General features: G+C 44.6%; 1 protein-coding gene across 4 annotated transcripts in view; it reads right to left on the bottom strand.

Moving 5' to 3' along the window:
* The window catches only part of LOC139281292 (protein kinase C beta type), a 387,614-nt gene that overhangs the window by 74,857 nt on the left and 287,609 nt on the right, over positions 1-25,148 (bottom strand). For all 4 annotated transcript variants that reach the window (XM_070901417.1, XM_070901419.1, XM_070901416.1 and 1 more), the window contains 3 exons: positions 24,672-24,806; positions 7,469-7,568; positions 4,603-4,749 (listed from right to left, as the gene is read on the bottom strand). In XM_070901417.1, the coding sequence (XP_070757518.1) occupies positions 4,603-4,749; positions 7,469-7,568; positions 24,672-24,806 (382 nt within the window). The remainder of the gene's footprint in view (positions 1-4,602; positions 4,750-7,468; positions 7,569-24,671; positions 24,807-25,148) is intronic.

Genomic DNA, 25,148 nt, shown 5'->3' with positions numbered 1-25,148 from the left:
GGGGGGGGGGGGGGGGGAGGGAATTAAACAGTTGCTTCGTTCCAGGGGGGGGGGGGGGGGGGAATTAAACAGTCGCTTCGTTCCCGGGGGGGGGGGGGGGGGGAGGGAATTAAACAGTTGCTTCGTTCCCGGGGGGGGGGGGGGGGAGGGAATTAAACAGTCGCTTCGTTCCCGGGGGGGGGGGGAGACAGTGAGAAGACTGCAAGAGCTAATGTGCTTTTATTAAAAAAAATTTCAAAAATTAAACAGCTACAAAGAACTACAAAAATGGCCGAGTGCCAATGTTTTTTTCACACTGCGCGAACGTTCCAACGCGCACGCGCAGTGTTGCCGGCAGGAAAAAAACTAATTTAAATAGTACCCGCCCCCTCCCATTCACAAAATCGGCGCGAGTGTAGGCTCCGCCCCCCTGGGCGCTGCGCCAGGCAGACAAGGAGTTGCAGAACGCTCCAGAATTGCGAGGTTTTTTTTAGGCGCCGTTTTAGGTGCGGAAAAACGGGGGCCCAGCTCGGAGGGGCGCCCGTTTTTTATCCTGTGGAAACTTGGGCCCTACATTCCTAAATAGACCACACAGTACAACACAACAAAACCACATCAACCAATACAATAACAAACCATGTTACATAACACGACACAGTAACTAGAACACAACATAATACCTCACCATATTACACGTTACAATGCTGATCCCTGAACCTGATCACCCACCGCATGGATTCCCCCTCTTGCCCATGCAATCCCCTCTCATTCCCCTCACGCTACGCAATGAACTGGTTGGGCCGAATGGCCTGTTTCTGAGATGTATCTCCTTTGCAATACCCTCTCTCCCCACAGATTCCCCCCTCATTCCGCACTTGCCCCAAGCATGCCATAGATTTTCTCCATTTCCTGTTGTGGCCATTGACGTTTTGTGATATTGGGAGAGGTCTGTACTAGAGTTGAACATGTTCATGGACATTATAAAATGCTGGCCTTAGTGCGCAATTTAATTTTCCTCAGAAGATAACGCAAACTTCGGAGAGTCCACAGGAAACTGTTCCGAGGAGCACAAATTCAACATGTTTCAGTCAGAGTTGTCTTTTCTGTTTGGGCTGAGATAGATTCTTGGGACAGTGTAGTGGGAGCTTTACTCTGTATCTAACCCATGCTGTACCTGCCCCCTGGGAGTGTTTGATGAGACAGTGTAGAGGGAGCTTTTCTCTATCTAACCCGTGCTGTACCTGCCCTGGGAGTGTTTGATGGGACAGTGTAGAGGGAGCTTTACTCTGTATCTAACCCCCTGTACCTGCCCCCTGGGAGTGTTTGATGGGACAGTGTAGAGGGAGCTTTACTCTGTATCTAAACTTTGCTGTACCTGCCCTGGGAGTGTTTGATGGGACAGTGTAGAGGGAGCTTTACTCTGTATCTAACCCATGCTGTACCTGCCCCCTGGGAGTGTTTGATGAGACAGTGTAGAGGGAGCTTTACTCTGTATCTAACCTCGTGCTGTACCTGCCCTGGGAGTGTTTGATGGGACAGTGTAGAGGGAGCTTTACTCTGTATCTAACCCCCTGTACCTGCCCTGGGAGTGTTTGATGGGACAGTGTAGAGGGAGCTTTACTCTGTATCTAACCCCCTGTACCTGCCCTGGGAGTGTTTGATGGGACAGTGTAGAGGGAGCTTTACTCTGTATCTAACCTCCTGTACCTGCCCTGGGAGTGTTTGATGGGACAGTGTAGATGGTAGTGTGTTTGAATGAGATTCACGAGATGGCCTTACAGCATCTGGTGAGCCTGGCTCAGGGTTCTGCCATACTTTCTAAACTGAATCTGGGGGTCACAGGATGAGAGCACAGCAAAGTAGCCAGGACAGAAAATGTAGGTTGCACAGTGTAGTAAGGCAATTTTTTAGCAGCCTACATTTTAATAGTTGCACATAACAAATGTGCATATAATTACCGCGGATCTGACGTCACACTAATGAAGTGCATTCAGAAACCTTTTATAAATTATACAACAACGCTCCGGAAGATCAGTTTATTGTACCCACTGTCGATATGACCTATTCAGAAAATGTATTTCTTCACATCAATGCCCAAGTCATTTATTTTAACAGATTTATTAATTGCTGCGCTAGCTCCACGTTTCAAGAAAACCAGCATGACAACTTTGTTGTTTCTGCTAGTGGAATACGTGTTGAGATTACCCTCCATCAACCATCACACAGTCAACGATAATGTGGATATAACGAGCGTTGTAATTTTAATGAGAACAGAAATGACATTTGCCATCTAGTGGCGCAATATAAAACTACGAACAGAATGATTTAATACACTTTGTATGTATAGTAATACGTATAAACATTAATTCAAACAAAATCACCATATGGTCACCCCAAAATCAGACAGACAAGAGTGTGGAAGAGGGTCATCCTGGCACAAACAGATTCGTGGGAAAGGGATCACCTTGGCACAGTGAGGGAAAAGAGTCGTCCTGTCATAAACAGACTGGGAGAGAGGGGGTTGCCCAGACACACAGATGGTTGATGCATGCTGTTTGCCTATGGCATTATTATAATGGAAATTGTAATGTATTTGCTTCATGGGTTCTTTGCTTAAGAATTCATAGCAACACATTGCTATTAAGAACAAGTTGGTTTATTAACAAAGGTTTAACAATCATACTACACATTACCAGTTCATCCACTAGGCTCACAACTGCATACCTCATCGTGGATGACCTAGATCCAACTGACTGGGGTTTTATTGAGTCTTGCGAACATCACGTGACTGGCTAAGCCACTCACAATGCAACAGCTCTACAAACCTGTGAGCATACTCACCAGGGGCATACATTACAGAAATGACATGCAACAGTTCCGCTATCCTCAGGCATAAAGACAGTCCCTTCTATATACACCTACACACAGAACCATGTTTAGCCTCAGACTGGCACTGTTCTCATAGGACCAAGTGTTACTGAGGTATCGAGCCCTGTCTGCGCATCAGAGGCAGACACTAAAACCCTTCCACTCCGCGCATTAACGCACCTTCAGTGTTACCTGTCCCCGGGCTCCGACTCACGCAAACCACCATCACACCTCCCACGCAAACACAGCTGCCCCATTGGCCAGCACTCACCCCTCCTACTCTGTCCTTTCATTGGTCCGAACCAATGTAATTCAGCCAAACTGTTGTGACAAACTGCGATCCGCCCTTTAATTGGTCCAACCAAAGCTAATTCGGTCAAAGCAATTCAGCAGATAACAAACAGTAATCCACCCTTTCATTGTGGGCTAGGGATCTGTCGAACAACAGCGGGCCCTGTTGATTGCTCTGTCTCAGTGTCCCGGGGTACGGGGGGTTGATTTATGCGAACTGCAGTTAGGGATGAATGGAGCTGATTCAAATAAAATGGCAGCTAGGATATTCGAGGATGAATGTCATGAACCGGGGACATCGTTTGCCCGGGGACACAGTACCTTCTGCGGGACGTATGGTCACCTTGCCTTGGGTTGTGTGGAACCTACACCCAAGTCAGCCATAATGTCATTCATTTCTGTGTTGTAATCAACAAAAGAAGTTATGTTTGTGATGATCAAATTGTCTGGGTGACCAATCCTAAAACCGGCTGCACGTTTCATTATAGGACAATACTAGGAAGAGAAACAGGATGGCAGGGCAAATGTATTCATTTCTGGATCAAAGTTAATGGAATTTTAGAACAGAATAACCTCAAGCTCCTCCTGGGCACAGAACTGATTACAAACACCAATTCTGAGCCATCTGTTTGGAACGACTGCAGTGGATGTAAATAATATACTGGAGGCCCAGCTCTTGTTCATTCAATTTTGATTTATGCCCCCAGGGTGAGGAGATCAAATGACAGATCCGAGCCACCTAATTCAGAATGTATCCCTCAATCTTCACAGCAGCAAACACATTAAAGAAACTGCTCCAACACATAAAAGGACGCAATGTTCTGTTAGACAATAAAACCACAGAGGGTGCACAACGAGATCAATTCCAGTTCTGTGCCGCTGACTCACAGCCCTCTCACCAACTCATTGGTTTAATCAATGTGGTATCATGTGTCGGCCGGGATGGTAGAAGGAGAACCACATAGACTGTAGTCTTCTTCCATCTAACAATCTGGCTTGTAATGAACGTGCGCTTCCTGCCCAGCAGGACATCCGTGGCTCTGTGGGTAGCACTCTCGCCTGAGTCAGGAGGTGGTGGTTTCCAGACCAACACTCCAGTGCTGAGGGAGTGCTGCACTTAGAGGTGCCATATTTTGAATGAGGCCTGTCTGCTCTCTCAGATGGACGTTAAAAATCCCATGGCCACTATTTAGAAGAGGAGCAGGGGAATTCTCCCAATTCTTGACCAATATTTATCCCTCAACCAACACCACTAAAAAAAACCCAGGTTATCTGGAAATTATTTTATTGCTGCCGCATTTCCTACATTACAACAGTGACTACACTTCAAAACACCCCGGAGGAAATTTTGGGAGATGTTTCCCAACTTGTAACGCGTTGAGCAGGGATTGTGGGAGTGTAAATTGGGCGGGCTGCTTCCCACATACAACAGAGCCCAAGCCCGTGGGACAGTGTGACTCTTACCTTCCCGAAGCTGCCCTTCCCCAACACCATCAAGAAGTTGAAGTCAGTCAGCTTCATCCGATCCCGGTTGCCATTGTTGTCAATTTTGGACCATGAGCTGGATCTCTTCTCCTCCGCTGCCTTCGAACCCGGCCCAATTCTGGCTCTCTGGACAAAAAAATAAACCAGCTAAAAATAAACCTGTGGGTGGGGTTAGTCCTGCCCGAGGGGTGGGAGGGGCTATTACAGCCCATGGAGCGGGTGGGGCTATTACCCCAAGAGTAGAAGCAGCTGGGGATGGAGTCAGTACAGTAGGAAGGGTTATGATGGAGGCATGGGTGGGGTGAGGTGAGGTGGGGTGGGATGGGGTGGGGTGGGACGGGGTGAGGTAACATAGAAAATAGGTGCAGGAGTAGGCCATTCGGCCCTTCGAGCCTGCACCACCATTCAATAAGATCATGGCTGATCATTCCCTCAGTACCCTTTCCTGCTTTCTCTCCATACTCTTTGATCCCTTTAGCCGTAAGGGCCATATCTAACTCCCTCTTGAATATATCCAATGAACTGGCATCAACAACCCTCTGCGGCAGGGAATTCCACAGGTTAACAACACTCTGAGTGAAGAAGTTTCTCCTTATCTCAGTCCTAAGACTATGTTACTGGTTCTAGACTTCCCCAACATCAGGAACATTCTTCCCGCATCTAACCTGTCTAATCCCGTCAGAAACTTATATGTTTCGATGAGATCCCCTCTCATCCTTCAAAACTCCAGTGTATAAAGGCCCAGTTGATTCAGTCTCTCCTCATAGGTCAGTCCAGCCATCCTGGGAATCAGTCTGGTGAACCTTCGCTGCACTCCCTCAATAGCAAGAACGTCCTTCCTCAGATCAGGAGACTAAAACTGAACACAATATTCCAGGTGACGACTCACCAAGGCTCTGTACAACTGCTGTAAGACCTCCCTGCTCCTATACTCAAATCCCCTAGCTATGAAGGCCAACATACCATTTGCCTTCTTCACCGCCTGCTGTACCTGCATGCCAACTTTCAATGACTGATAAACCATGACACCCAGATCTCGTTGCACCTCCCCTTTTCCTAATCTTGCCGTCATTCAGATAATATTCTGCCTTCGTGTTTTTGCCACCAAAGTGGATAACTTCACATTTATCCACATTATACTGCATCTGCCATGCATTTGCCCACTCACCTAACCTGTCCAAGTCACCCTGCAGCCTCTTAGCGTCCTGCTCACAGCTCACACCGCCACCCAGTTTAGTGTTGGGTGGGGTGGGATGGTGTTGGGTGGTGTTGGGTGAGGTGAGGTTTAGGTTGGGTTCAGTTCAGTGGAGAGTGGGAGTAGCTGGGAGATGCACACTGTGGAGAAAGCTGGGGGACAGAGGGTGTGTTTGGGAGGGCATGCCGTGGGAGGTGCTGGGGTCGAGCTCCAGGAATGACAGGGGCCGGGGTGCACAATGTCAAAATGCTGAAGGTGGGGCGACACTGGGATGGTTAGAGTGAGGGGGCGTGGGGACACGGGGGGTGGAGGGCGTGGGGACGCGAGGGCGCGGTGTGGGGACACGGGGGGGGGGGGGGGGCACACTGGGATGTGCTGGCTGTATGCGGCTGACCCCAGTGACAGCAGGGCAATCATTTCATTGCAAGCGATAAAATCAAGAACAAAACAACAGATGCTGCACAAATCAATGAGAATAACTGTTTAAAGTGATCCAAACTTTGATCAGCATCGTTCAGCCGAGCTCTCCGATCAATGCTGGTTCTATTTTTCACACAATTCAAGCCACATAAACAACATAACAGTGTAATCTCCTTGACTGTTTCATCAGAACTCATTCTCCCGAATAGGATTCCAGCCGGTAACTCACTCCCAGATATCTATTATTCTATATATAAACTGCCCTACACCCCCAATTAGATCCCAGCCTGTAACTCATTCCCGGGTACGTGTTATTCTATATCTAACCTTTGCCGTAATATTCCCACGGCAGTGTGGGTCTGATGGAGTGATAGATGCAGTGGAATGTCAGAGTGAAGAATATATCCTCGCCCCAATGAATAAAATTCTGTGCACTGTCCACACATTGCCCCTGCCTTGGAATGAAGTACAGTCAGTTCTCAGTGAGCAGTCGGCAGCAATCACTGCACCAACACCAGGATAAATGAGGAGTGTGAGGCAGTGAGTACAGCAAATAAAGGTTACTTAGCAAACTGATAGCAGAGATGGGTGATGTGTGCGCTGACAGAATTTCAATTAATTGTACAGATAAATGCCGCAGGCCGTACAATCCATTTGTCTGAAGTACTGCCAACAACAGCTGGTCCTCTGGGTCATCCATTGGATCAACAAGCCATCACCAGCATTTCCTTACATTGTAAATAACATTGGAAAGAATAACTTTAAGCTGCCTGCAACACAAGCATTGTAAAAAGGCGTTTTTTCATTTAAAAGCTGGTGAGCGGCTTGTGCAGGACCTCCAGATAGGGGCGTTGCGGCGAGGTTTAATGGGAACATTGCCTGGGAGTGAGTTACAGGCCGGGATCTAATTGAGGGGTTCAGGGTGGGGGGTGTATATATATAGAATAACAGATACCCAGGAATGAGTTACAGGCTGAGATCTAATTGAGGGGTTCAGAGGGGCGGGGGATATATATATAGATAGAACAACAGATACCTGGGAGTGAGTTAAAGGCTGGAATCTAATCAAGCGGTTCAGAATGAGTTACGGGCTGTGTGTTAAGATTTTGCGTTCATGATCCTTCCATTGCACCTACAGGTTTGTCAGTGCTCTTTGCCTTAGTTATTCAGTGTGTTATACAGACCATTTCCTCCAGCTCTCCTTCTGAGTCTGCTTCTGTTGTGACTCACCTCAAACTTCTGCCTCAGTTCCTCATTTCCTTCAAGATCCTCTTCAGGTGGCACTGGCACATTGTAATATTCTCCCTCCTCCTGGCTCAGCAACTTGTACCTGTGCCAGAAGAGATTTATTTTAATTTTCAAACGGGCTGAGACCTATCTTTTCGATACAGGTACAGTCCAGCAATCTCAGCTTTTTGTTTAAACATTTCACAAAGCGATAAAGGCGGATTCATATCTCGAATGTAAATGAGTTGAGTGTTAATAGTGTATTTCCTGATTGCGGCCCCATGTCTTTAGGACTGGAGCTGGGTTCCTTCTCCACAGCAGTGCTGTAAATGCTCTCCTAGCCTTCACACATTCCTTGGTACAGATGGGTGCTGAAGAGCAGCTGTAGAGAGACTGCACGAGTTTACTGTCAGAGTGCGGCAAGGGGAGGTCTAGGCGAGAGCATCGAGCTAACATCTTCCAACTTCACTAGGAAAATATACCGCGGATATGTAAAAGTCGGATAGCCAGGTGGTGAAGGATAGGTTACTAGAACCTATTCTTTAGTCGTTTATAAGCATTTATTTATGGAGACACACATTACATACCATGCACCCCCCAAGATAAGCTCCCTCCCAAGCCGGCTCCCATAAATATGAACACGAGAGTCTCCATTTAATACCCATCACCTGAATACAATAACAGATTTCCTTCTCTCTCTCTTTAAAGAAATTAAACTTTTATTTAATACAACCAAAATGTAAAAAAATTAAAGACTCTCATTTTCTGTACAAAGCATTTCAATGTGAGATGCCCTTTCTCCAGGAACCCTCTTCGTACATACACTTCTTTTAGTAAAACAATCCAACGGTTGATGGCTAGAATCCACCCATTTAATTTTAGAAATTTCCTTTCTCTCCAGCATTTCAAGCAATATTTCAAAATTCTCAACGGATATATATTCCACTGAAAATAAAAACTCCACAGGTAAAGTGAGCCATCCAGGGCTAACTATAGAAGTTAAGGATAATATTAGATTAAAAGAAGAGGCTTATAATGTTGCAAGAATAGTACTATGCCTGAGGATTGGGAGAGCTTTAGAAACCAGCAAAGGATTACCGAAAAATTGATAAAAAGGAGAAATAGAATACCAGAGTAAACTAGCAAGAAATATAAATTGTAAGAGCTTCTACAAGTATGTGAAAAGCAAGTGAGTAGCAAAAGTAAGCATTGGTCTCTTAGATGCTGAGACAGGTGAAATTATTAATGGGGAATAAGGAAATGACAGAGACTTTAAACAAATATTTTGTATCTGTCTTCACCGTAGAAGACACAAAAAGCATACAAAAAAATGGTAGGGAACTGAGGGGCTAATTAGAGCGAGAAACTTAAAGTAATTAAAATCAGTAGAGAAAAAGTACTCGAGAAACTAATGGGACTAAAAGCCGACAAATCCCCTGGACCTGATGACGTATGTCCTAGGGTTCTAAAATAAGTGGCTGCAGAGATAGTGGATGGTGGTTTTGATCTTCCAAAATTCCCGAGATTCTAGAACGGTCCCAGTGGATTAGAAGGTACCAAATGTAAACCTGTTATTCATAAAAGGAGGAAAGAGAGAAAACGGGGAACTACGGGCCAGTTAGCCTGACATCAGTCGTCAAGAAAATGCTAAAATCATTATTAAGGCAGAGTCAACATGGTTTTATGCAAGGGAAATCATGTTTGACAAACTTGTGCGTTTTTTGAGGTATATAAAGGGGAACCAGTGGATTTGGAATTGGATTTTCAAAAGGCATTCAATAAGTTACCACAGAAAAGATTGTTATGCATGATAAGGGCTCATGCGGTTGGGATAATATATTAGCATGGATAGAGGATTGGTTATTGGACAGAAAACAGAGAGTCGGGATAAATGGGTAATTTTCAGATTGACAGGCTAGTGGGGTACCACAAGGATCCATGCAGGGCCTCAGCTATTTACAATCTATATTAATGACTAAGCTGAAGTGACTGAGTGCAATGTATCCAAGTTTGCTGATGATACCAAGCTAAGTGGGACAGTAAGCTGTGAGCAAGACACGAAGAGCCGGCAAAGAGGTATAGACAGGTTAAGGGAGTGGGCAATAAGGTGGCAGATGGAGTATTATGTGGGGAAATGTGAGGTTATTCACTTTGGTAGGAAGATTAGAAAAACAGAATATTTTTTAAATGGTGAGAAACTATTAAATGTTCAGAGAGATTTAGGAGTCCTCGCACAGGAAACACAGAAAGTTAGCATGCAGGTACAGCAGGCAACTAGGAAGGGAGATGGAGTACAAGAGTAAGGAAGTCTTATTATAATCGTACAGGGCTTTGGTGAGATCACATCTGGAGCACTGTGCACAGTTTTGGTCTCCTTATCTGAGAAAGGACATATATACCTTAGAGGCAGTGCAACAAAGGATCACGAGACTGATCCCCAGGATGAGAGGGTTGTCCTATGAGGAGAGATTGAGTAGATTGGGCCTATACTCTCTGGAGTTTAGAAGAATGAGAGGTGATCTCATTGAAACATAAGATTCTGAGGGGGATTGACAGGGTAGATGCTGAGAGGTTGTTTCCCATGGCTGGAGAGTCTAGAACCAGGGGGAACAGTCTCAGGATAAGGGGTCAGCCATTTAAGACTGAGATGAGGAGGAATTTCTTCACTCAGAGGGTTGTGAATCTTTGTAATTCTCTACCCCAAAGAGCTGTGAATTCTGAGTCACTAAGTGTATTCAAGGCTGAGATTTTTGGACTCTAGGGGAATCGAGGAATATGGGGATTGGCTGGGAAAGTGGAGTTGAGGTCGAAGACCAGCCATGATCTTATTGAATGGTATCGAGCAGGCTCGAGGGGCCAAATGGCCTACTCCTGCTCCTAATTCTTATGTTATGTTCAGCCAGCAAGGTCAATCGTAATTTTTTCTCACTCACATTTTCCGTAGAGTATACATTATCCCACAATGAATGATTGGGTATACCCATTGAATGTTATGCAGACAATCTTCAGTACTCACATTGTACAGGATGTAACTCAAGATATTTGCCAAATAGAATTCTATATCCACTCCTTCCACAAGAGCCAGTATTTCAGCAGCCAGAGTACTTTTAACAATTCTTATTTTCTTAGCTTCCCAAGCTAAAGGACAACATTTCCCATTCTCACCCATAAGATACATATGAAACCAGCTGCACTAGAATACCCATCAGGAAGATTAGCATGTGAAGCATTGCTATTAACTATCTTCATGTTCGTTGGGTCACCAAGGATGTGAACTTAAGCATGCATTTATCCAGATTTAATTTTTGTAATGTTTTATTTGTCCTTAAAACATTGGGGTGTTTCATTGAAGTACTTAACTCCAACACATCAAAACTAGCATCTGGTCCAGTCTAAGTGCACGACCAGTTCAACCGACAAATCAAGCTTTGCAATTGCTCCATCTCTTTAGATATTACATCACCTTTCTGTGATAACTTAGTACGAGTAGCCGGGATGGGAGTAACACTCTCTAAATAGGGCTATTGATTTAAAGTTACATCAGACCCACTTTGCTTAATATCTAAACTAATATACTTAAAACCCCACAGGCCTGACTCCCAATTTTAAATTCTACTCCAATCTTATTAATGACGAATTTCTCAAATTCTGCAGTACCACCCCATAAGAAATCATCAGCGTGCATCATGAAGGTGTCTGAAAGGTTTCCTTTATGGTACCAAGAAAGCATTGCAGGATCTGATTTTAGTTGAACACAACCTATTTTCAGCAAAACACATCTCACCGAAAAATACCAGACCCTGGAAGCACCGTTCAGGTCATAGATGCATTTGTTTCTTTTCTACAGTTTTCCTCCCGCCTCTTTAGGTGGTTTCAGAAACACTTCTCTCTGAAAAGTATTGCCCTGCAGAAATGCAGCTTATATGTCAATTGACCTGCACTCTCATGAATATGTGGCCAAAAGAGCCCAAAAGACTTTTTTTTTTTAAGATGACTTTTCCAGCAGTGAGAGAGTTCACTTACAGCTGTATCACCTAGTTTCTCTTCAAAGCCCCGAGCTACCAACCTCGCTTTAGCCTTGTACATTCCATCTGAAAGGTCTTTTTCAGTACAAACCCAGCTATGTGACTGTCATGTATTCAACTATCATTGTAACCCATGTATAAGCTGACCTAAGTTATACACCTTGAGAACATTGATCACAAGGGGGTGAACTTGTGGGAGACACTCCTAACCTGGACTTTCAGGTATAAAAGGGGAAGCTCCACCCACCTTCATCACTTGAGGTCTTGGTAATAAATGTAACTGGTCACAGAGTGACCTTCTCTCAAGTATGGGCCTCGTGTGCATTTATACTGTATAGTAAGGACATATCAGTGACAAAGCTGGTCAACCCTTATCTGGTACCTCAGAATAAACTCCAAATTCTCTCTCACATCCAACTCCCTTTGTTTTGCCTCTCTTGCTCGTTTATCCTCAAGTTTATTGTCAGCCACCAAAACCATGATCATGAGGGCTACTACTTCTATTTCTAGTTCCGTTCGTGACTTTGTTTCATTGTCTGATCTATTCAAGCTACACTGTCAACTTCCACTTCTACGTGTGTCGGGACTCCTACTGCCAGACTTCCCTCCAGCACTATCGAAGGCTCTTTCTGTATTTAGTGATCCTTTTCTGATGTGAGAGTCACTTCTGGACTCCCTATTACTACTTCAACTGTGTTTTCTTATTTCCCAATCTTTCACTCCATTCTGCCAGTCCACAGATCTCACTTCTTGGCCTTTACCATGAACATTCAACCAAAATTTAAACCTAGCAGTAACGTTTCTTGCACGTTTCAAAATTGTTACATCTCGGCCTTCATCAGACTCTTCTGGAACATATGTCACCCATGTACCCACGTTGGGTAATTGTTCTGTGGATGCGATAGCTCTGTCATGTATGTCATGTTCATTCATGCTCCCACTGTCCAGCCCTTGATCTACCTCATTCTGTTCCTCAGGACCCTCACCAAAAAAAGCATGAACAGGTACAAGGTGCCTTGTTTACTTCAATTAATTGCTTGGAGTCCACGATTTTATAATTAAAAAAAAAGAAAGACTTGCATTTATATAACGCCTTTCACGACCTCCAAACGTTTCAAAGCGCTTTACAACCAATGAAGTACTTTTGGAGTGGAGTCACTGTGGTAATGTGGGAAACGTGGCAGCCAACTTAATTAATTCCGATTAATCGTGAGGAATGAACAGTAACAGTTTGATTGCCATGCTTGATAAGTACGGTCTTACTTACCATCACGGCCTATGACCTTACAAGGGCATTTCCATTCACTATGAATGAAGCGTACAAGAGTATGGGGCTTACACTAAACATCCGTAAGACAAAGGTCCTCCAACCTGCTCCCACAACACAGTATCCACGATGAGGCCTTGGACAACGTGGACCATTTTCCATACCTCGGGAGCCTACTGTCAACAAGGGCAGACGTCGATGATGAAGTCCAACACCACCTCCAGTGCGCCGGTCGCCTGAGGAAGAGAGTGTTTGAAGACCAGGACCTCAAACCCGGCACCAAGCTCATAGTCTACAGAGCAATGGTGATACCCGCCCTCCTATATGCTTCAGAGACATGGACTATGTACAGCAGGCACCTCAAAGCACTGGAGAAGTACCACCAACGCTGTCTCTGCAACATCCTGCGAATCCATTGGCAGGATAGGCGCACCAATATCAGTGTTCCCGCTCAGACCAACATCCCCAGCATTGAAGCATTGACCATGCACCATCAGCTCTGTTGGACGGGTTACATCGTCTGGATGCCTGATACTGAACTCCAAAAATAAGCGCTCTACTCAGAGCTCCGACACGGCAAACGAGTCCCAGGTGGGCAGAGGAAACGCTTCAACGACACCCTCAAAGCTTCCTTGAAAAAGTACAACATCCCCACTGACACCTGGGAATCCCTGGCCCAAGACCGCTCAAAGTGGAGGAGAAGCATCCGGGAAAGCGCCGAACACCTCGAGTCTCTTCGCCGGAGCAAGCGGAAGCCAAACGCAAACAGTGCACGGCAACCCAGGCCCCCCACCCACCCGTCCCTCCAACCACCGTCTGCTCCACCTGTGACAGAGACTGTAGGTCCCGCATTGGACTCATCAGTCACCTGAGAACTCATTAGTGTAGAAGTAAGTCATCCTCGACTCCGAGGGACTGCCTAAGAAGATTATTCACTATGACCCTCTCTTTTATAGTATACCAAGTCTCCTGAATTGAACTCTCTTTCAGACGGTCCAATACGATGCTTCAGTGCTCTACGAATTTTCTCTGATACCTCAGCCTGTCCCCCTGTATGTAAAACATATAAATGCTCGGATAAAAATGGCACTAACTTAGTACCTCCCAGAGCAGGATGATTATTGCAAAGAAAAGATAAGTTGGGATTGTGCCCATATACTAGTTGGTAATGACGCAGTTGACAATTTACACTCTGGTCGATCAGCCAAAATGTATGCACCATGTCTTCAATCACAGAATGATTCCTTTCACAAAGATCATTGCTATAAGGGCCCTCAGCTGTTGTATTCATGACAAAGATATTCATATTCTCACACATATCTCTGAACTTGTCAGCGAATTCACCTCCATTATTGGTCAAAAACATTGCTGGTGTCCCAAGTCCAGTCCCTATCCATCCTTCTTCTCTTGGCTATATATTAATGTAGAAATACTCATTCTTGTAGCCATGCCAATAAAATGCATGAAAACATTTTTGTTTTTGTCCTATACCATTAGACCCATGGCCACTACCTTGTTAAAGTCATGTGCCGGTGGAAGACCTACAATGGGTCGTTCTTCTATACTTTCAGATTTCACAGTTCTCACTAATCTCTTCCATTATAATAATAACAATTTTTATTTATATACCGTCTTTAATGAAGTAAAACATCCCAAGGTGCTTCACAGCAGTGTTACAAGACAAAACAGATAAAGTTGACACCGAGTTGACAAAAGAAGAAATTAAGGCAGATGACCAAAAGGTAGGTTTTAAGGAGCGTCTTAAAGGAAGAAAGAGAGGTAGAGAGGTGGAGAGGTTTAGGGAGGGAGTTCCAGAGCTTGAGGCTCAAACAGCTGAAGGCATGGCCACCGGTGGTTGAGCAGTTATAAATCAGGATGCTCAAGAGGGCAGAATTAGAGGAGCGGTCTGGACGGTGTCGCGTCCTGTCCCTGCAGTACAGATTCACACGAGGCACATACTGAAGTCAAGGTCACTCAGGACCTGCACCTTTATTACACAGCTCTCGAATGCCACACTTGCCTGAGACCCATCCTTATATACCTGTCTGGGACAGGTATCCAGTGTCTCCTGCAAGTGCACCCCTGATGGCAAGGTAAGCTTGTGGTTACAGGTCATCTCTAGTTACAGTCATGTACAGCATGGTAAGATACAGTTATGTACAGTAGTGTGAGATACATGACAGGCGGGACAAGAAGTGGAAGGTGTGGCCAGGAGGAGAGGCTTTGATCGCCTTGTATATTCCTCATCAACTACACCTGCATTTTTTTAGCAGGATTTTTAAATGTTGACAAGTAGGGTGGGCAAATTGTCTATGTAATTTTAAGACAATTTGTTTTTTTTCTGTTTTATCCTTATTGATTGATGCCATTAATGCTTGCTGAACACTCTGATGAGAAACACCAGGTTTTGTTAAAGGGATACAATAATGTCCTGACTGGGTAAACTGCAGATCAACCAATTTCCTCAAAATAATTGCCTTAGTGTGTTCCAGGTCAAGTTTCATTTGTGCCTTTTTCATGCAAGCTGTACTCAAAAGCATCGGTATCTCACTAGAGACTGTATCCGTACTAATATAATGGTTTCCTCCAGCTTACATGGAACTACCACTCTCGAATGACCTCAAGGTGTTATCATCGCCAAACCTGAAGCATGTAGTAGTTTTATAAGAACATAAGAATTAGGAACAGGAGTAGGCCATCTAGCCCCTCGAGCCTGCTCCGCCATTCAACACGATAATGGCTGATCTGGCCGTGGACTCAGTTCCACTTACCCGCCCGCTCCCCATAACCCTTAATTCCCTTATTGGTTAAAAATCTATCTATCTGTGATTTGAATACATTCAATGAGCTAGCCTCAACTGTTTCCTTGGGCAGAGAATTCCACAGATTCACAACCCTCTGGGAGAAGAAATTCCTTCTCAACTCGGTTTTAAATTGGCTCCCCCATATTTTGAGGCTGTGCCCCCTAGTTCTAGTCTCCCCGACCAGTGGAAACAACCTCTCTGCCTCTATCTTGTCTATCCCTTTCATTATTTTAAATGTTTCTATAAGATCACCCCTCATCCTTCTGAACTCCAATGAGTAAAGACCCAGTCTACTCAATCTATCATCATAAGGTAACCCCCTCATCTCTGGAATCAGCCTAGTGAATCGTCTCTGTACCCCCTCCAAAGCCAGTATATCCTTCCTTAAGTAAGGTGACCAAAACTGCACGCAGTACTCCAGGTGCGGCCTCACCAATACCCTATACAGTTGCAGCAGGACCTCCCTGCTTTTGTACTCCATCCCTCTCGCAATGAAGGCCAACATTCCATTCACCTTCCTGATTACCTGCTGCACCTGCAAACTAACTTTTTGGGATTCATGACCCCCAGGTCCCTCTGCACCGCAGCATGTTGTAATTTCTCCCCATTCAAATAATATTTCCTTTTACTGTTTTTTTTCCAAGATGGATGACCTCACATTTTCCGACATTGTATTCCATCTGCCAAACCTTAGCCCATTCGCTTAACCTATCTAAATCTCTTTGCAGCCTCCACACAACCCGCTTTCCCACTAATCTTTGTGTCATCTGCAAATTTTGTTATACTACACTCTGTCCCCTCTTCCAGGTCATCTATGTATATTGTAAACAGTTGTGGTCCCAGCACCGATCCCTGTGGCACACCATTAACCACCGATTTCCAACCCGAAAAGGACCCATTTATCCTGACTCTCTTATCTATATTCCTTAACCTTGCGTTGATCATCACTACTTAGTGAATCAAGATAACAATTTAACTAATCTAACCGCATACAGTTGAACCATAGAAATTTACAGCATGGGAAGAGGCCATTTAGCCCATCGTGTGCGTACCTGCTGACAAAGAGCTATCCAGCCTAATACCACTTTTCAGCTCTTGGTCCGTAGCCCTGTAGGTATTGGCACTCAAGATAATATCCAAGTACTTTTTAAATGCTATGAGGTTTCTGCCTCTACCACCTTTTCAGGCAGTGAGTTCCAGACCCCCACCACCGTCTGGGTGAAAAAAGTTCTCCTCAATTCACCTCTAAATCTCCTACACTTACTTTAAATCTATGCCCCCTGGTTGTTGACCCCTCTGCTTAGATGAATAGGTCCTTCCTATCTACTCTATCTAGGCCCTTCATAGTTTTTCACACCTCAATAAGGTCTCCCCTCAGCTTCCTCTGTTTCAAAGAAAACAACCCCAGCCTATCCAATCTTTCCTCATAGCTAAAATTCCCCAGTCCAGGCAACATCCTCATAAATCTTCTCTGTACCTTCTCTATAGTGCAATCACATCCTTCCTGTAATGTGGTGACCAGAACTGCACGCAGTACTCCAGCAGTGGCCTAACTAGTGTTTTATATAATTCAAGCATAACCTCACTGCTCTTGTATTCGATGCCTCGGCTAATAAAGGCAAGTATCCCGTATGCCTTCTGAACCACCTTATCTACCTGGCCTGCTACCTTCAGGGATCTGTGGACCTGCACTCCAAGATCCCTCTGTTCCTCTACACTTCTCAGTGTCCTATCATTTATTGTGTATTCCCTTTCCTTGTTAGCCCTCCCCAAATACATTACCTCACGTTTCTCCAGATTGAATTCCATTTGCCACTGTTCTTCACACTTGACCAGTTCATTGATATCTTCCTGCAGTCTACAGCTTTCTTCTTCATTATCAACCATACAGCCAATTTTTGTATCATCTGCAAACTTCTTAATCATACCCTCTATATTCAAGTCTAAATCATTGATATATATCACAAAAAGCAAGGGGCCTAGTACTGAGCCCAGCGGAACCCTGCTAGATACAACCTTCCAGTCACAAAAACACCCATCGACAATTACCCTTTGCTTCCTGCCTCTGAGCCAATTTTGGATCCAACTTGACACTTTGCCCTGGATCCCGTGGGCTTTTACTTTCGTGAACAGTCTGCCATGTGGGACCTTATCAAAAGCCTTGCTAAAATAGAAACATAGAAACATAGAAAATAGGTGCAGGAGTAGGCCATTCGGCCCTTCTAGCCTGCACCGCCATTCAATGAGTTCATGGCTGAACATGCAACTTCAGTACCCCATTCCTGCTTTCTCACCATACCCCTTGATTCCCCTAGTAGTAAGGACTTCATCTAACTCCTTTTTGAATATATTTAGTGAATTGGCCTCAACAACTTTCTGTGGTAGAGAATTCCACAGGTTCACCACTCTCTGGGTGAAGAAATTCCTCCTCATCTCGGTCCTAAATGGCTTCCCCCTTATCCTTAGACTGTGTCCCCTGGTTCTGGACTTCCCCAACATTGGGAACATTCTTCCTGCATCTAACCTGTCCAACCCCGTCAGAATTTTAAACGTTTCTATGAGGTCCCCTCTCATTCTTCTGAACTCCAGTGAATACAAGCCCAGTTGATCCAGTCTTTCTTGATAGGTCAGTCCCGCCATCCCGGGAATCAGTCTGGTGAACCTTCGCTGCACTCCCTCAATAGCAAGAATGTCCTTCCTCAGGTTAGGAGACCAAAACTGTACACAATACTCCAGGTGTGGCCTCACCAAGGCCCTGTACAATTGTAGCAACACCTCCCTGCCCTTGTACTCAAATCTCCTCGCTATGAAGGCCAACATGCCATTTGCTTTCTTAACCGCCTGCTGTACCTGCATGCCAACCTTCAATGACTGATGTACCATGACACCCAGGTCTCTTTGCACCTGCCCTTTTCCTAATCTGTCACCGTTCAGATAATAGTCTGTCTCTCTGTTTTTACCACCAAAGTGGATAACCTCACATTTATCCACATTATACTTCATCTGCCATGCATTTGCCCACTCACCTAACCTATCCAAGTCGCTCTGCAGCCTCATAGAATCCTCCTTGCAGCTCACACTGCCACCCAACTTAGTGTCATCCGCAAATTTGGAGATACTACATTTAATCCCCTCGTCTAAATCATTAATGTACAGTGTAAACAGCTGGGGCCCCAGCACAGAACCTTGCGGTACCCCACTAGTCACTGCCTGCCATTCACAAAATTCCCCATTTACTCCTACTCTTTGCTTCCTGTCTGACAACCAGTTCTCAATCCATGTCAGCACACTACCCCCAATCCCATGTGCTTTAACTTTGCACATTAATCTCTTGTGTGGGACCTTGTCGAAAGCCTTCTGAAAGTCCAAATATACCACATCAACTGGAAACATCCTCAAAAAATTCCAGAAGATTTGTCAAGCATGATTTCCCTTTCACAAATCCATGCTGACTTGGACCTATCATATTACCTCTTTCCAAATGCACTGCGATGACATCCTTAATAATTGATTCCATCATTTTACCCACTATCGATGTCAGGCTGACCGGTCTGTAATTCCCTGTTTTCTCTCTCCCTCCTTTTTTAAAAAGTGGGGTTACATTGGCTACCCTCCACTCCATAGGAACTGATCCAGAGTCAATGGAATGTTGGAAAATGACTGTCAATGCATCCACTATTTCCAAGGCCACCTCCTTAAGTACTCTGGGATGCAGTCCATCAGGCCCTGGGGATTTATCGGCCTTCAATCCCATCAATTTCCCCAACACAATTTCCCGACTAATAAGGATTTCCCTCAGTTCCTCCTCCTTACTAGACCCTCCGACCCCTTTTATATCCGGAAGGTTGTTTGTGTCCTCCTCAGTGAATACCGAACCAAAGTACTTGTTCAATTGGTCCGCCATTTCTTTGTTCCCCGTTATGACTTCCCCTGATTCTGACTGCAGGGGACCTACGTTTGTCTTTACTAACCTTTTTCTCTTTACATATCTATAGAAACTTTTGCAATCCGTCTTAATGTTCCCTGCAAGCTTCTTCTCGTACTCCATTTCCCCTGCCCTAATCAAACCCTTTGTCCTCCTCTGCTGAGTTCTAAATTTCTCCCAGTCCCCGGGTTCTCTGCTATTTCTGGCCAATTTGTATGCCACTTCCTTGGCTTTAATGCTATCCCTGATTTCCCTTGATAGCCACGGTTGAGCCACTTTCCCTTTTTTATTTTTACGACAGACAGGAATGTACAATTGCTGTAGTTCATCCATGCGGTCTCTAAATGTCTGCCATTGCCCATCCACAGTCAACCCCTTCAGTATCATTCGCCAATCTATCCTAGCCAATTCACGCCTCATACCTTCAAAGTTACCCTTCTTTAAGTTCTGGACCATGGTCTCTGAATTAACTGTTTCATTCTCCATCCTAATGCAGAATTCCACCATATTATGGTCACTCTTCCCCAAGGGGCCTCGCACAACGAGATTGCTAATTAATCCTCTCTCATTACACAACACCCAGTCTAAGATGGCCTCCCCCCTAGTTGGTTCCTCGACATATTGGTCTAAAAAACCATCCCTTATGCACTCCAGGAAATCCTCCTCTACCGTATTGCTTCCAGTTTGGTTAACCCAATCTATGTGCATATTAAAGTCACCCATTATAACTGCTGCACCTTTATTGCACGCACCCCTAATTTCATGTTTGATGCCCTCCCCAACATCACTACTACTGTTTGGAGGTCTGTACACAACTCCCACTAACGTTTTTTGTCCTTTGGTATTCTGCAGCTCTACCCATATAGATTCCACATCATCCAAGCTAATGTCCTTCCGAACTATTGCCTTAATTTGCTCCTTAACCAGCAATGCTACCCCACCTCCTTTTCCTTTTATTCTATCCTTCCTGAATGTTGAATACCCCTGGATGTTGAGTTCCCAAATCTATATAGACTGCATCAAACACACTACCCTCATCGACCCTCCGTGTTACCTCTTCAAAAAATTCAATCAAGTTAGTCAGACATGACCTTTCCTTAACAAATCCATGCTGACTGTCCTTGATTAATCCATCTCTTTCTAAATTAAGATTTATCCCGTCCCTCAATGTTTTCCAATAATTTTCCCACCACCGAGGTTAGGCTGACTGGCCTGTAATTACTCGGTCTATCCCTTTCTCCCTTTTTAAACAAGGGTACAACATTAACCGTCCTCCAGTCCTCTGGCACCATACCTGTAGCCAGAGAGGATTGGAAAATGATGGCCAGAGCCTCTGCTATTTCCTCTATTACTTCTCTTAACAGCCTGGGATACATTTCATCCAGGCCTGGGGATTTATCCACTTTCAAAGATGCTAAACCCTTTAATACTTCCTCTCTCACTATGTTTATTTCATCTAATATTTCACACTCTTCCTCCCCGATTGCAATATCTGCATCGTCCCTCTTTTTTGTGAGAACAGACGTGAAATATTCATTAAGAACCATATACATGTCTTCCGCCTCCACACACCTTTATGGCCCCTAATAGGCTTACTCTTTCTTTAGTTATCCTCTTGGCCTTAATGTATTTATAAAACATCTTTGGGTTTTTCTTGATTTTACCGGCAATATTTTTTCATGCTCTCTCTTTGCTTTCCTCGTTTCCTTTTTAATTTCACCCCTGCACTTTCTATACTCCTCTAGGGTTTCTGCAGTATTGAACCCTTGGTATCCGTCATAAGCCCCCCTTTTTTTCTTTGTTCTACCCTATATGCCCCTTGACATCCAGGGGACTCTAGATTTGTTGGTCCCAGACTTTTTCTTGCAGGGAACATACTCGCTCTGAACCCTCACTATCTCCTCCTTGAATGCCTCCCACTGCTCTGACACTTCAAGCAGCTGTTTCCAGTCCACCTTGGCTAAATCACATCTAGTTTAGCAAAATTGGCTTTTCCCCAATTGAGAACTTTTATTCCTGGTCTATCTTTGTCCTTTTCCATAACTACCCTAAATCTAACTGAATTATGACCAAAATGCTCTCCTACTGATACCCCTTCCACCTGCCCAACTTTATTCTCTAAAACAAAGTCCAGAACCACCCTATTGGGCTTGCTATGTACTTGCTAAAAAAAATGTCCTAAATGCATTTTAATAATTCTGCTCCCTCTATACCTTTCAAACTAATTCTATCCCAGTCAATATTAGGATAATTGAAATCCCCTATTACTGCCCTATTGTCTTTATGCTTCTCAGAGATTTGCCTACATATTTGCTCTTCTGTCTCCCTCTGACCATTTGGGGTCTATAGTACAGTCCCAGCAGTGTGATCGTCCCTTTTTTTGTTCTTCACTTCAATCCATTTGGCCTCATTTGATGATCCTAAAGTACATGTGCTAATACTGCATAATTAAAGCAATCCGACACTAACACATTCAGATTAAAACTCCTTGTCATCAGTATAATCTGTTCATATTCATGATTATCTTCATCCTCTTCCTGACAATTACTTTCTGCATGTGTCATTCCAAAGACCCTGCGACTTTGTGCTAGGCATTTCGCCGCATAATGATACTTAGAGTCACATCTGAAGCATCTATTGACTTTTCCTTGGGCATTCCTGGAATTCATTCACCAATTATTATTGTCCCAATTTCGTCTTCTGTTGATATAACCGGATTTGCTGTATGTGCTTTTGTCACCTGACTTTAATCCTTCCGTTACATTACTGTGTCGGGTATCTGGAATATTTCAAAACCGGATGACCATGGAATCTTCTATTCCATGGTCATCCGGCTTTGTGTCACGGTGGAAAGCCTCACTTGTTCCCTGAAGGCTGAAGAGAATGACTGTTTCCCCGGGGATTTGTTAAGGCTGCAGACATCTGATCCAACAGAGTCTCCTTTTCCGAGAACTGGACGCCAATTAGCACCAGTTGCCTTTCCATATAAGAACATAAGAAATAGGAGCAGGAGTAGGTCATTTGGCCCCTCGAGCCTGCTCCACCATTCAGTAAGATCATGGCTGATCTGACCATGGACTCAGCTCCACTTCCCTGCCCGCTCCCCATAACCTTTTACTCCCTTATCGCTCAAAAATCTGTCTATCTCCGCCTTAAATATATTCAATGACCCAGCCTCCACAGCTCTGTGGGACAGTGATTTCCATAGATTTACAACCCTCAGAGAAGAAATTTCTCCTCATCTCAGTTTTAAATGGGCGGTCCCTTATTCTAAGACTATGTCCCCTAGTTTTAGTTTCCCCTATGAGTGGAAATATCCTCTCTGCATCCAACTTGTCGAGCCCCCTCATTATCTTACAAGTTTCAATAAGATCACCTCTCATTCTTCTGAAATCCAATGAGTATAGGCCCAACCTACTCAATCTATCTTCATAAGTCATCTCCGGAATCAACCCAGTGAACCTTCTCTGAACAGTCTTCAATGCAAGTATATCCTTCCTTAAATATGGAGACCAAAACTGTACGCAGTACTCCAGGTGTGGCCTCACCAATACCCTGTACAGTTGTAGCAGGACTTCTCTGCTTTTATACTCTATCCCCCTTGCATTAAAGGCCACAATTCAATTTGCCTTCCTGATTACTTGCTGTACCTGCATACTAACTTTTTGTCGTTCATGCACAAGGACCCCAAGCTCTCTCTGTACTGCAGCACTTTGAAATTTTTCTCCATTTAAATTCTAATTTGCTTTTCTATTATTTATGCCATTATGACACCTTAGCACAATCTAGTAATTTAAACACCAATACCGATCCAGGGATTCCTAAATTGAACTTTGTCAACAAGTCCATGATATACTTGTCCATTGAATAACTGTCCACTTTCCGAAAGCAATCAAATTCTGACCCGGTCTCAGAGCCATTTAACAGGTCATCTTTCCTGTAGATTTTATTCAGGAATTCTATGAGAGGGTCAAAACCTTCATTATCCAAACGAGTTGCATCCATGTCAGAAAATATACCTTATTTCCAGTTTTACTTCATTCAGAAAGCGATAGTGTCAAAGCCATGCCTTGTTTTCTCTTTCAGTAGAGTAGGAACCCGAGTTTATATGTCAACCTCAATCTTCCACTGGTCACACCGTTCAAACTCTGAGAATATCAGCGTTTAGTCATACCTTGACTATTTAAACTTGCTTTCTTCCAACCTCTTGCTTTAGGCAACCACTCTCTGCTACCTGTAAAGGTCGGATAGCCAGGTGGTGAAGGGGAGAATACTGGAGCGTATTCTTTAGAGGCTTACAGGCCTTTATTTACAGAGACACACATTACATATCGTGCACCCCCAGGATGAGCTCCCTCACTTCCCGAGCCTGCTATGTTATATACACACACACACACACACAAACACAAACACAAGAGCGCCCCCAATTCATACCCACCACCTGAATACAATTAACAGGTGTATGCATTCCAGGTCAGAATGGAATCCAGCTGGGCTCTGACGCCCCCTCCCACAGTCGAGTAACCTGGAAAATCTGACTGCATGAAGTGCCCCTGCTTTGGTGAGCAGGAGAGGGCTGCCACTGGCCGAGGTACTGCAGCCCAGGAAGGAGTCACTACACTCAGTGCAGAGTACGACAGAAACGGAAAAACTTCGATCTGCAGCGTGGGAGGGAATACCAGATCACTTAAAAATCATTCTTTCCCCTCACTGAGATCAGGAACCGTGAAACATGACACCCCAGGAAGAAGACTGCCACCAGCACAGCCGTATTAAATCAACACGGTTAAAAGTTAAACCCTTATGACCATCAGGGATATGGAGCAAAGGAGGGTTAATGAAGTTGAGATACAGATCAGCCATGATCTAACTGAATGGCAGAACAGGCTCGAGGGGCTGAGTGGCCTTCTCCTATCCTTACATAGTGAGTTTTACTGATGAGTGGGCAGTCGGGAGATCGACTGCTAAGTAACCTTGCCCCTGCCTGTGGCCAGTGTGGATAAAACTGCATTTTATGGACATTCGGGGACCTGATGTTATCCAAACCACTGAGTTTATAATAGGAACCATCACTGTACTAAAATGCCTGATAATAATATGTAAGACGGAGCTTCTCAGTTTCCATCACCTCCTGACAGAGAGAAAGTAAAGTCACGATGCGCAAGAGGAACGTTCTTCTACTTACCAGCCATTGACCCCAGCTTTCTGCAGCTCAGAGATCCCAAAAGACAGGGATCCCATGAAATCATTCCTGGTGGTTAGATCCCAGTCCCATATTCCAATAGAAAGCCTCCGATCCTTATCAGAATCCTTTAGATTGCTGTTGGGACGTGAAGACCAAGAGTTAGGAGAGTGAGTTATTGCAGGAACTGTACAGAGACCATGGCACTAGATCATGGCCACAGAACTAGAGCAACATAGCTTGAGAGTGAATAAGCCTCCCATAAGGCTGGTGATTACGAAACCCATATCCCTCAGTAACAGGCGTCACAACGATTCCCACTGAAAGCAGCTCAGGTCGGGTTTTAAAAAAACAATTAATTCCTGGGATGTGGGCGTCGCTGGCAAGGACAGCATGTATTGCCCATCCTTAGTTGCCCTGCCCTTGAGAAAGTGGTGGTGAGCCGCCTTCTTGAACCGCTGCAGTCCCGTGTGGTGAAGG

This window comes from Pristiophorus japonicus, chromosome 15 (assembly GCF_044704955.1).
Source record: "Pristiophorus japonicus isolate sPriJap1 chromosome 15, sPriJap1.hap1, whole genome shotgun sequence".
In the NCBI taxonomy this organism is placed as follows: Eukaryota; Metazoa; Chordata; class Chondrichthyes; family Pristiophoridae; genus Pristiophorus; species Pristiophorus japonicus.
Note: the sequence above shows the minus strand (reverse complement) of the source record. Positions and strands in the feature narration are given on the sequence as shown.